This window comes from Chlorella variabilis (genome assembly GCF_000147415.1).
Source record: "Chlorella variabilis unplaced genomic scaffold CHLNCscaffold_3, whole genome shotgun sequence".
Lineage (NCBI taxonomy): Eukaryota > Viridiplantae > Chlorophyta > Trebouxiophyceae > Chlorellales > Chlorellaceae > Chlorella > Chlorella variabilis.
The window spans coordinates 2,389,959-2,401,559 of NW_005435085.1; the positions used below are offsets into that span (position 1 = coordinate 2,389,959).

An 11,601-nucleotide genomic window follows, 5' to 3' on the forward strand; every position below is an offset into this window, starting at 1 on the left:
ATGTGTGTGCGTGTGTGGTGGGGTGGCACAGCGCGCACATCCCGCCCGCGCCCTGCCTGGCATCTGCCGTGCATGTGCCCACGCACGTCCCGCCTGGCACGCCTGCCCCGTGTAATCTTGCGCCCGGCCGCCTGCCTGCCTCGCAATGGGCGCCGCTGACGCACGCCGTGCCGCCGCCTGCGGCGCCCCCGCTCCCCGCCGCCGCCCGCAGGAGATTGACGCCTACTGGCTGCAGCGCCGCATCAGCAAGGCCTTCGGCGACATCGACCCCAACGCCGCACAGAAGCTTGGGGAGGACACGTTTGCAGCGCTGCAGGTGCGTGGCATGTTTATTTAACAAATATTACATGTTTAGGTGCTCCGCGTGGGGCCTCTTGCCCGCTGCAGCGGGGAGTGCTGCCGCGGAGCCTGCTGCGCGGCTGTGGCCGCCGCCGTTGGCGGCGCTCGCCAACCGTTCCCCACTGTGGAGTGACCGCCGCCTGCCCCCGCCTGCCCTGCGCGCGCCGCCTGCAGATGCCGGATGCCCGAGAGGTGGAGAACCGGCTGGTTATGCTGCTGGACTTTGACAGGTGGGTGCAGTACGGTATGGTATGATGTGGTACAGTACGGCACATTGTGGTGTGGTGTGGTACCATGCGCGCGCAGGTGCCGGTGCGTGTTGGAGGCTTGTTCAAATGCCAGCACAGCAGCTCCGCAGAGCCGCTCAGTGGGGACTCGATCGCACTCCCGCCACTCTGTCCTCTTCCCTTGCCCTGTCCCCCACCCTCGTCCCCGCCCTGCTGCTCTACCCCCCAGGTTCGAGCTGATCAAGGAGCTGCTCAAGAACCGGCTGCGCATCGTGTGGTGCATGCGCCTGGCGCGCACAGAGGTACGCCGCCGGTACCGGTGCCGCCGGTACTGCCGCTGCCCGGGCCGCCGCGCCTGTGGCATTGTGCCGTCCCGTCTCCCAGCGCCCGCCTGCCCTCCGCAGCTCGCCCGTCGCAACCGCTCTGCCCCTCTTCTCCTCCCCGCCCTCCCCCGCAGAACGATGAGGAGCGGCAGCGTGTGGAGACTGAGATGGAGGCGGGCGCCGAGACGCGAGCCATCCTGGACGCGCTGCACGCCACCCGTGCCTCAGGTGCGCCTGGCTGGCTGGCTGGCTGGCTGCCGGAGCCCGCTGGGGTGGCACTTGGTGGCCGTGGCCAGCGTATCGAGGGGCATGTGTGTGTGTGTGTTGCGTGTTGTGTGCTGGCAGGCACGGAGGAGCACTGACCTTGCCTGCCCCGCCGCGCCTGCCGCAGCCCGGGAGCGTCAGAGCGCGGTGGAGCGGTCGATCCGCGAGGAGGCGCGGCGCCTGCGGCAGGGGGAGGGCGGCGAGGGCGGCGGCGCGGGCGGCGCCGCTGCTGCGGGCCGCAAAGCCATCGACCTTGATAACCTCTCCTTTGCCCAGGGCTCCCACTTCAACAGCAGCAAGCAGTGCACGCTGCCGCAGGTGTGCAGGGTTAGGGTTCATGCGGGCTTGCGAGGTTTGGGGGGAGGGTGCTGCAGCAGGGGGAGGTCAGGCGAGGGCTGCGCTGAGGCACCCACGTGCTGGGCCGGCCCCCATGCATGCCGGCTTCCTGATGCGGGCTGCGCCGGTGGCTGTACCGCCTCCTGCAGGGATCGTACCGCACAGTACACAAGGGGTACGAGGAGGTGCACGTGCCCGCCCTCAAGCCCAAGCCCTTTGCCGACGGTGAGTGCTGCAGCGGCGGCGCTGCCTCGCCTGTGCTCGCTGCTGCCGACCGTCCGGAGTGCACCGGGAGCCCGGTCCCTCCCAAGGCGCCCCGTCTCCTCCACTCGCCAGCCCTCTGCGCACCGGCTCCCCCGCTGCTGTGACACTGACACTGCCTGCCTGCCTGCCCTCGCCCTCTGCAGGCGAGACGCTGGTGGACATCAGCAGCCTGCCCGAGTGGGCGCAGCCCGGGTTCAAGGGCATGAAGAGCCTCAACCGCATCCAGTCGCGCGTGTGCGACACCGCGCTGTACAGCGCAGAGGTGGGCGGCGTGTACTGCAGCCGTACCGCAACTGTACCGCATGTACACCTGCCTGTCTGGAGCCTGCCCCCCGTCTCCCTTTGCCTGGCATCCCCACCCTGCTGCGCCTGCTTTCCCACCTCCCCCTCTCCTGCCCCGCCTCTCCCGCCGCAGAACATGCTAGTGTGTGCGCCCACCGGCGCGGGCAAGACCAACGTTGCCATGCTGGCCATGCTGCACGAGATCGGGCTGCACAGGTGAGGGCTGGGGCTGGGGCTGGGGTTGGGGGATGGGCAGGCGGCGCCTGGCTGCCTGGGGATGGGAGCCGCGGCAGGGCAGGGCAGGGCAGGGCAGGGCAGGGATTGCTGGTGCCTGAGGGCCCAGGCAGTGCAGGGCGGGGCGGGGCAGGGCTGGTGCCTGGGGGCCGGCCCCGCTGCGGGCGCCGCCGTGGGGCAGAGCGCCCGCCCCCGCCCGCGCCTCCGCCGCCGCTTCCGCTGCAGCTGCAGCTGCTGCCGCCGCCGCCTCTGCTGCCGAAGCGTGCGCTTCTGCCTCCTGTCCACCCCTGCCCCGCCCTGCACTGCAGGCGCGAGGACGGCTCCATCGACACCGCCGCCTTCAAGATCATCTACGTGGCACCCATGAAGGTGGGCGGGCTGGCGGGCTGGCGGGCTGGCCCCTCTCGCCCTGCTCCTGGGCTGCTGCCCGCGGGTGTGCAGCATCACCATTGCGTGGCTGCTGGGGGGGACGGCGAGGCAAGGCGCTGCCACCCTCGAGCCCCGCCGCTGTCCACTGTGGACCGACCTTGCCCTCGTGCCCCCCCCCGCCTTTGCCTCCGCGCAGGCGCTGGTGGCGGAGATGGTGGGCAACTTTGGCAAGCGGCTGGAGCCGTACAAGGTGAAGGTGCGAGAGCTGACGGGCGACATGTCTCTGACCAAGGCGGAGATCGACGAGACGCAGGTCATCGTGGCGACGCCCGAGAAGTGGGACATCATCACGCGCAAGAGCGGTGGGTGCCCGCCCGCCTCCCCCGCAGCCCGCATACCTGCAGGCTGTACTGCCCACCTGCCTGCAGGCTGGGCTGCTTCGGGGCTGCTGCCGCTGCGGCGGCGGCCATGTGTGGCTGCAGCAGCTGGGGGCAGGCATGGGGTATCCGGGGGCTCGCCCCTGGGCCCGCACCCTGCGCCTCCTGTGTCAGCCTTTCCGCAACAACCCACTCTCAACCCCACACACGCCCCGCAGGCGACCGCACCTACACCCAGCTGGTGCGGCTGGTCATCATCGACGAGATCCACCTCCTGCACGACGACCGCGGCGCGGTGCTGGAGTCGATCGTGGCGCGCACAGTGCGGCAGATTGAGGTGAGGGGGCAGGGCGGGGCGGCGTGGCCTGGTGTGGGGTGCGGTGGCCTGATGTGGCATCCCCCCTCTGTGGTGGCCTGGTCACCGCGGCCGGTGGCCCGCACTCTGCTGGCAGCGGGCTGCCTGCGCGCTGCAAGTGCGAGCGGCGGCGAGGCCGGCCGTCCCCGACGCGCCTGCCGTTCCGTGCCCGCCTCCCTCCACTTCCCGCTGTCTCCCACCGCTTTCTTCCACCGCTTTCTTGGACCGCAGACCACCCAGGAGATGGTGCGCCTGGTGGGCCTGTCCGCCACGCTGCCCAACTTTGAGGACGTGGCCTCCTTCCTGAGGGTCAAGGCCGAGAAGGGGCTCTTCTACTTCGACAACTCATTCAGGTGTGCCCGCGGGGCCCTGCGGCGGCGGCCTTGGCCGGGGGCAGTCCCAGGCTGGGTGTGGCTGTCAGCCATCCCTGGCTGGGCGTGCCTTCTGGCCGGCATGCGCATCACAGGGCCCTTCCTCACTCCGCCCCCTGTGCCGGCTGCCGGGGCATGCCGTTCGAGCCGGCGGCCCCATGTCCCCTCACCCCGTCCCCCAACACACATACTGCCCTGACCACCCCCACCACCGCCACCCCCCCTGCAGGCCCTGCCCCCTGGCCCAGCAGTACATCGGCGTGACTGTGAAGAAGCCGCTGCAGCGCTTCCAGCTCATGAACGAGATCTGCTACAACAAGGTGTGTGTGTGTGTGTGTGTTGCGGTGTGAGGGGTGTGGGAGGCGGTGGCGGTGGTGCTGGGTGTCGGACAGCCGTCGCCCTGGACTGCCGCAGCCCGCTGAGTGCTGCCCGATGAGCAGGGCAGCTTCCCCCCCGTGTGTGTGTTCCCCATTGCCTCCCTATCCTCCCCTCCCCACCCCCACACCCCGCAGGTCATGGAGGCGGCAGGCAAGCACCAGGTGCTCATCTTTGTGCACAGCCGTAAGGAGACGGCCAAGACGGGTCGCTTCCTCAAGGAGGAGTGCCTCAAGAACGACTCGCTGGCCCGGATCCTGCGCGACGACTCCGCCTCCAGGGAGATCCTGCAGGTGGGCGGGGTGGCAAGCGGCAGCGCCGGTGGTGGTGGGGTGGCGAGTGGGGGCGACAGTGATGGTGGGGTGTCGAGTGGTGGTGTTGGTGGAGGGTGGGGCGGCACGTGGTGGTGGTGCCTCTTTACACCATTGACAGCGAGGGGGCTGCCTGGGAGCGGCGCCGCCGTCGCAGCAGAACGCCGCCCGATCACGTGCCCGCTGCCATGCTGTATGCCACCCTCCCACACACTCCCGACCACCACCACCGCTTACTCGCTTGCTTGCGTGCAGACCGAGGCGGAGGGCGTGAAGAACAGCGACCTCAAGGAGCTGCTGCCTTACGGGTTTGGCATCCACCACGCCGGTGTGAAAGCATGCGCCTGCCTGCCTGCCTGCTTGCCTGCCCATCTGCTTGCCTGCCCGGCCGCCCGCCTGCCAGCCTGCCTGCCTGCCTGCCTGCCTGCCTGCCTGTTGTGGCGATGCTGGTGGTGGTGCTGGTGGCGGTGCATGGTCAGGGGTGTCGCCAGACGGCGCTGTGTCGCCTGCTTGCCTCGCCCTGCGCCGCCCGCCGCCGCCGACTGACGCTGCCTCCGGCCCGCGCCGTGTGTGGTGTGGCGGTGCAGGCATGGCTCGCGCCGACCGCACGCTGGTGGAGGACCTGTTTGCCGACGGGCACATCCAGGTGGGTTGGGTGCTGGGGGGCTGTGCGTCCCTGGCTGGTCTGCAGCAAGGGCCGGGCTGGCCGGCGGGGCTGTGCCGTCAGTGCAAAAGTCGCACGCATGGCCGGCGTGGTGCCGCCATCGCTGTCGGTATCACCCTCGCCGCATCACCCGCCCCGCACGCTCCTTGTGGCTGCAGGTGCTTGTGTCCACCGCCACCCTGGCCTGGGGCGTCAACCTGCCGGCACACACCGTGATCATCAAGGGCACGCAGGTGGGCGGCGCTGAGGTGGCGCCGAGGTGGCGCCCAGCTGGCGCCGAGGTGGCGCTGTGGAAGCGACCTGGCGCTTGTTTCTGTGCCCGTCGTCTGCCGCGCTGCCTCCGCTGGCTCCCGTATATGTGCCGCGGGCTTGCCTGGGCCCTTCCGCACATGAGCATGCCCTGGCCCCGTCTCCCTGCCCCCTCGCCTCGTCCCTCCCCCCTCCAGGTGTACAACCCGGTCAAGTCGGCGTGGATGGAGCTGTCGCCGCTGGACGTGATGCAGATGTTTGGGCGCGCGGGGCGCCCGCAGTTCGACACCTTTGGGGAGGGCATCATCATCACCTGTGAGCCCCGGGTGGCCTCCCCCGCCACGCTGGGAGGCGCCTGCCTTGGGCCCGCGGCCTTCCCGCCATACCCGCAACACCCGCGCCATCCACAAGGGATGGCGCGGGCGCTCCCCCGGGCAGGCTCGTTGCCCGCAGCTTGTGGCCTGCCATGTCCCCCACAACTGGCCTGCCACATGCCCCGCCCACCCACCCACGAACCCACGCACCTACCCCACCCTCCCCCCCTGCTGCAGCCCATACCGAGCTGCAGTTCTACCTGTCGCTCTTCAACATGCAGCTGCCCATTGAGTCGCAGTACGTGCAGACCATACCCGACAACCTCAATGCCGAGGTGGTGCTGGGTACCGTGCAGAACATACGGGACGCCGCCTCGTGGCTGGGATACACGTGAGCAAAGCAGCACGGCGTGGGGGAGCGGAGGGGATGCGGCGGCGCGTGCGTGCGGGCGTGGCGCGGCAAGGCAGCCCAGGGGCGCGGCCTCCGGTTTCTGGTGTGGCTGGGGACAGACGGGCGGCAGCGGCGTGCGGCCAGGCCGACCGGGTATTGCCTGGCTGCACTCACCTCATCCCTGCCCACTCCCCTTCCTGCCCACCCCGCCCCCCTCGCAGCTACCTCTATGTGCGCATGCTGTGCAACCCGCAGCTGTACGGCGTGCCCATCGATGCGCTGGACACAGACCCGCTCATGCAGGTGGGGGTGGTGGTTGGGTTGGAGGGGTGGTGTGGTGGTGTGTGTGTGTGTGTGTGTGTGTGTGTGTGTGTGGTCGTGATGGTGGGGGTCTGGGTGGGTTTGTGTGCGGGGGTGTGGGGGGCGCTGCGGGCTGGCTGCCGACTCGTGCTCGTGCTTGCTCCCCCCCGCGCCTTGCCACCTGCAGGAGCGGCGCATGGACCTGGCCCACTCCGCCGCCGTCATGCTGGACCGCCACAACCTGGTCAAGTACGACCGCCGCTCGGGCAACCTGCAGGCCACAGACCTGGGCAGGTGGGTGTGGGCGGGGGGCAGGGGGTAGGCACAGCGCTGGTGGGCAGGGGTTTGGGCCAGGGGGTGGGCCTGCGCGGTGCCAGGTATGGCCTGGTAGGCCCCGGGACGGATGCCCGGTGTTGCGGCTGCCGCCGGTGCGCTGCCTCCTTCCCGCTGCCGGCGCCGGCGCCCTGCTGACGGCCCGGCTCCTGCCGCCGCCTGTGTACCGCCCTGGCGTACCGCAGGATTGCCTCGCAGTACTACGTGTCGTACCGCACCATCTCCTCCTTCAACGACCACCTCAAGCCCACCATGGGCGAGATCGAGCTGCTGCGCCTGTTTGCGCTGGCAGATGAGTTCAAGTACATGGTGGTGCGGGAGGTGGGTGTCACGCTCGCGGGCGCCTCCTGGGCTCCTGCCTTCCTCTCGCACCTGCGTGTGGCCCGCTGCTGCCCGCTGATCCCGCCGCTCCGGGCCGCCGCCAGCCGCTCGTTGGCCTGAGTTTGGCAGGGGGGCGCAAGGAGGTGCCGCACCCCGCCGCGCCCCACCGCCGCCGCGCCTAGCAACTAGCGCGTGCACACGGTGACCCCCCTTTCCCCCCCATGGCCTTCGCAGGAGGAGAAGCTGGAGGTTGCCAAGCTGATTGAGCGGGTGCCCATCCCCGTGAAGGAGAGCCTGGACGAGCCCACCGCCAAGATCAACGTGCTGCTGCAGGCCTACATCAGCCAGCTGAAGCTGGAGGGGCTGGCGCTCATGAGCGACATGGTGTACGTCACGCAGAGCGGTGAGGACCGGGGGGTGGTGTGTGTGTGTGTGTGTGTGTGTGCGTGCGTGCGTATGTGCTGGGCGCCTGCCTGGATGGGGGTGATAATGCACCCTGTTCTTTTGGGGATAGGGGTGCCTGGCGCTTGGGAAGGAGCGGGGCGCGCTCAAGGCGGAGGCACATGCCAGCCCGGCCTGTTGTAAGCACGCGGCCTCACCTATGCCTGTGCCCCGCCCCCCCCGCCGCCCGCAGCGGGCCGCCTGATGCGGTGCCTGTTTGAGGTGTGCCTGCGGCGCGGCTGGGCGGGGCTGACCGACAAGGCGCTGATGCTGAGCAAGTGCGTGATGCGGCGCATGTGGGGGTCGCAGACGCCGCTGCGCCAGTTCAAGGGCATCCCGTACGAGATACTGGCCAAGGTGGGTGGGTGGGGGGTGGTGTGGCCTAGACCAGCCTGGCGGTGGTGGTGCTGCTGGGGGGCCTGCCTGCTTTGGTCTGCCGAGCCTGCAGGACAGAGCCCATGCAGCGCCAGCCTGGCACTCTGCCAAACCCGCAGTGCAGCATTGTTGGGGCATCGACTTTCCTGCCTGATCGTCTGCTCTGCTCACCCCTGTACTGCCTGGTACCGCAGATTGAGAAGAAGGACCTGGCGTGGGACCGCTGGTACGACCTCAACAGCCAGGAGATTGGCGAGCTCATCCGCTTCCCCAAGATGGGCAAGACCGTGCACAAGTGAGGGGGGCAGCGCACGGGCGGCCAGGAGCCAGGGCGGTGCATTTAGGGTTGCCTCACCCTAAACTGGGCGGGGCTGCATGCCGCACTTGGCACGGCGGACGCGCCCACCCGACCTGCCGCCCATGGCCGGCCGCCGCCCCACGCCCCCTCCACCCCCCGCCGCAGGCTGGTGCACCAGTTCCCTCGCCTGGAGCTGTCGGCGCACGTGCAGCCCATCACCCGCACCGTGCTCAAGGTGGACCTCACCATCACGCCCGACTTCCAGGTGGGGGCTCCGGGGGGATGATAATTTTTTTTTGTGTGTGGGCGGGGGTGGGGGGATGCCATGAGTCGATGTGTGTGTGGGGGCGTTGGTCGGGTGGCCTGCTGGCGCTGCTCCCTGCCGCCTGCTGCAAGGCTGTGATGAGTCCGCTCACGGCCGCCCGCCTCGCGCTGCCGCCCTCCCCCCTCCCCGCGCAGTGGGACGACAAGGTGCACGGCGTGGTGGAGCCCTTCTGGATCATCGTGGAGGACAGCGACAGCGGTGGGTGGTGTGTGTGTGTGTGTTGGTTGGTTGTGGGTGGGTGGGGGCGGTGGGGCGACACGGACGGGAGAGCTGCGCTCCAGCCCTGCAAGCGCTTTGATGTGAACTGCAGGTGCAGCGTCAGACCGGGAGCTGGCATGCCAATCACCGCGCCTGCCTGCTGCTGCGTTGCCTCCCTGGCGTGGCCGGCGCCGCGCCGCCACCCCCGCCTACCCGCCTCCCGCCTGCCTGCCTACCCGCAGAGAACGTTCTGCATCACGAATACTTCCTGCTCAAGAAGACTCTGGCCGAGGAGGACCACCTGGTGACCTTCACCCTGCCCGTGGCCGAGCCGCTGCCTCCCCAGTACTTTGTCAAGGTGCGGCGGCGGGGTGTGGGCGGGACAGGTGGCGGCGTGCACAGCGGCGGCTCGGCACGGGTCGCGCCTGGCAGGGCTGCAGCAGCGCTGGGCCTTACACATGCCCCTCGCGCGGCTCTGCATCCGCGACTGCCGCCGCCGCTGCCGCTGCCGCTGACTGCTGTGCTGCCTATCTATCTCCCACGGTGCGCTGACCTCGCCGCCCCTTGCTGCCCCTTGCTGCCGCCGTTTCGGCCCCCCACAGGTGGTGAGCGACAAGTGGCTGGGGTGTGAGTCTGTACTGCCCGTCTCCTTCCGCCACCTCATCCTGCCCGAGAAGTATGCGCCGCCCACCGAGCTGCTGGACCTGCAGCCGCTGCCCGTGTCGGCGCTCAGGTGGGTGGGTGTGTTGTGGGGGGGCGGGTTGCTGGGTGCATGGGGCAGGGCGGGTTGCTGGGTGCTGGGGCAGGGCCGGGTTGCTGGGTGCTGGCGGCGGCGTGCGGGGTCCTGCAAGGGCCGGTCTGGGCGCAGGTGTGGGTGGGCAGCTGCCGGCCGGGTGCGTTTGCAGCGCTTGCCTTCGATGCACCCAGCTGAGCCTCCCTGCCCCTCCCCGCCCTCCGCTGCCGCAGGAACCCTGAGTTTGAAAAGCTGTACACGCAGTTCACCCACTTCAACCCCATACAGACACAGGTGCGCTGCGGGGTGCCTTGCCCCCCCCGGCCGCCCGCCCGCTTGCCGCGCCTCCTTTTGACCATCCTCTTCATCCTCCTCCGGACGCCGCCAGCCATGGCCAGCGGCCCGGCTTCAAGCCCCTCGCCGCCGGCGCCCGCCCAGCGCCCTGCCTGACTTCTCCAATCCCCCCCGCCGTTTCCTGTCCCCCCACACCCTCTTGCGCTGCTTCCACCCCGCCTGACCCCCCCGCCTGTTTCTGTCCCCCCACCCTCCACCCCATACCCCCCGCAGGTCTTCACCGCCCTGTACAACACCGACGACAGCGCGCTGGTGGCGGCGCCCACCGGCTCGGGCAAGACCATTTGCGCGGAGTTTGCGCTGCTGCGCATGGTGCAGCAGGCGGCGGAGGGCAAGTGCACGGCGCGGTGAGCGGCGGCGGGGCTGGGGGCCGCGCTGGGGGCTGGGTGACGGGGTGTTGGGAGGTGGGGGGCAGGCCGGGTGCTGGGGAGGCGCGGCGGCCGGCCTCGCGTGCACAGTTGCCTCGGTGCTGCGTGTGCTGCCTGGCCGCCTGCCAGCGGCTCCCAGGTGACCTGCCGTCGCTTGCACGCTTGGCGCCGCCTGCGACCACCACCTGCCTGCCCCCTACCAACACCCCACCCCGCGCCACCCTGCCCGCCCCCCTGCAGCTGCGTGTACATTGCGCCGCTGGAATCGATCGCCAAGGAGCGGTTTGCCGACTGGGGCAAGCGGTTTGGGCAGGGGCTGGGCCTGAACGTGGTGCAGCTCAGCGGGGAGGCGCAGGCGGACCTGAAGCTGCTGGAGAAGGTGGGTGCTGGCGCTGGTGCCGCTGGTACTGCTGCTGGGCGCACGCGTGCTGGATGTGGTGGGGGCTTGCCTGCAGGCATGGGGGGTGGCTGCAGCAGAGGAGGGGTCTAGCGTTGCTTGCTCTGCTTCCGCCGCGGGCTGCCGCCGCCCGAGCATGCCCTGCACACCGCCTCCCCCTCTGGTGCAGGGCAACATCGTGATTGCCACCCCCGAGCACTGGGACATGCTGTCGCGGCGGTGGAAGCAGCGCAAGGCGGCGCAGGATGTGCCGCTGTTCATTGTGGACGAGATGCACCTGCTGGGCGGGCCGCAGGGCGCGGCGCTGGAGGTGGGTGCTGGCCGGCTGGGGACCCGCGCGCCTGGCTCCGGCTGTCGACTGGCCCTGCTTGTTGGCTGGCCCTGCTGGGTGCCCCCAGAAGCTGCTCCCGCCCTCCCTGCCCTGCTGCTCGCGAATGGACGCTCCTCGGGAATGGGCGCCCTGCCTGCTGACCCGCCGCATCTCGCCCCCGCCTGCGCGCAGGTGATCACCAGCCGCATGCGGTACATCAGCAGCCAGGCGGAGCGCCCCATCCGCATCGTGGCACTGGCCACCTCGCTGGCCAACGCAAAGGACGTGGGGGAGTGGGTGGGCGCTACCAGCCACGGCCTCTTCAACTTCCCGCCCGGTGAGTGGCACCGCGCTGGGGCCGGCAGAAGCCAGCACTGCAAGCCACCGCGCCTCTCTCTGCAGTCAAGGGGCTAGTGTGTGCAGCACCCGCTTTCCCCGGCTGCCCCGGCTGAGCCTCCCTCTTCCACCCTGCCCCGCTCCCCACACACACCCCGCGCCCCGGCTGCGCCCCCCCCCCCACACACACACGCAGGCGTGCGCCCCGTGCCGCTTGAGATCCACATCCAGGGCTTCGACATCGTCAACCTGGAGGCGCGCATGCAGGTGGGGGCCGCTGCCAAATGCTGGGGGCGCCGCGCCGGGGGGGCGCTGTGCTGGTGGCGGTGGTGACAGCACGCGCCTGCCTGCAGCTGGTGGTGTCCCTGGGGCTCCCCGTGTCGCCTGGGGCATCCCCCGCCTGCGCGGACTCCCTGGCGCTCACCACACCACCCCACACCCCCACCCACCCACCCCACCCCACCCCA

At 70.2% G+C, this 11,601-nt stretch overlaps 2 protein-coding genes across 2 annotated transcripts in view; one reads left to right on the forward strand and one right to left on the reverse strand.

Annotated features, from left to right (window-relative positions):
- The window catches only part of CHLNCDRAFT_140957 (hypothetical protein), a gene marked incomplete at both ends in the record, with an annotated part of 949 nt that extends 875 nt beyond the window's left edge, over positions 1-74 (reverse strand). The window contains one exon of the mRNA XM_005850992.1: positions 39-74. Within this exon, the coding sequence (XP_005851054.1) occupies positions 39-74 (36 nt within the window). The remainder of the gene's footprint in view (positions 1-38) is intronic.
- A 71-nt stretch (positions 75-145) lies between these two features.
- Positions 146-11,601, forward strand: part of CHLNCDRAFT_140958 (hypothetical protein) — a gene marked incomplete at both ends in the record, with an annotated part of 13,015 nt that continues 1,559 nt past the window's right edge. Inside the window, 35 exons of the mRNA XM_005850710.1 lie at positions 146-316; positions 514-569; positions 796-868; positions 1,024-1,117; positions 1,281-1,471; positions 1,639-1,714; positions 1,897-2,015; positions 2,169-2,251; positions 2,578-2,638; positions 2,835-3,000; positions 3,234-3,352; positions 3,602-3,723; positions 3,971-4,061; positions 4,254-4,409; positions 4,683-4,755; positions 5,015-5,073; positions 5,250-5,324; positions 5,538-5,655; positions 5,892-6,045; positions 6,267-6,348; positions 6,533-6,639; positions 6,864-6,999; positions 7,234-7,402; positions 7,634-7,797; positions 8,010-8,110; positions 8,279-8,378; positions 8,573-8,636; positions 8,879-8,994; positions 9,239-9,369; positions 9,603-9,663; positions 9,937-10,070; positions 10,332-10,470; positions 10,658-10,798; positions 10,991-11,135; positions 11,331-11,401. Coding sequence (XP_005850772.1) covers positions 146-316; positions 514-569; positions 796-868; positions 1,024-1,117; positions 1,281-1,471; positions 1,639-1,714; positions 1,897-2,015; positions 2,169-2,251; positions 2,578-2,638; positions 2,835-3,000; positions 3,234-3,352; positions 3,602-3,723; positions 3,971-4,061; positions 4,254-4,409; positions 4,683-4,755; positions 5,015-5,073; positions 5,250-5,324; positions 5,538-5,655; positions 5,892-6,045; positions 6,267-6,348; positions 6,533-6,639; positions 6,864-6,999; positions 7,234-7,402; positions 7,634-7,797; positions 8,010-8,110; positions 8,279-8,378; positions 8,573-8,636; positions 8,879-8,994; positions 9,239-9,369; positions 9,603-9,663; positions 9,937-10,070; positions 10,332-10,470; positions 10,658-10,798; positions 10,991-11,135; positions 11,331-11,401 — 3,918 coding nt within the window. The remainder of the gene's footprint in view (positions 317-513; positions 570-795; positions 869-1,023; positions 1,118-1,280; positions 1,472-1,638; positions 1,715-1,896; positions 2,016-2,168; positions 2,252-2,577; positions 2,639-2,834; positions 3,001-3,233; positions 3,353-3,601; positions 3,724-3,970; positions 4,062-4,253; positions 4,410-4,682; positions 4,756-5,014; positions 5,074-5,249; positions 5,325-5,537; positions 5,656-5,891; positions 6,046-6,266; positions 6,349-6,532; positions 6,640-6,863; positions 7,000-7,233; positions 7,403-7,633; positions 7,798-8,009; positions 8,111-8,278; positions 8,379-8,572; positions 8,637-8,878; positions 8,995-9,238; positions 9,370-9,602; positions 9,664-9,936; positions 10,071-10,331; positions 10,471-10,657; positions 10,799-10,990; positions 11,136-11,330; positions 11,402-11,601) is intronic.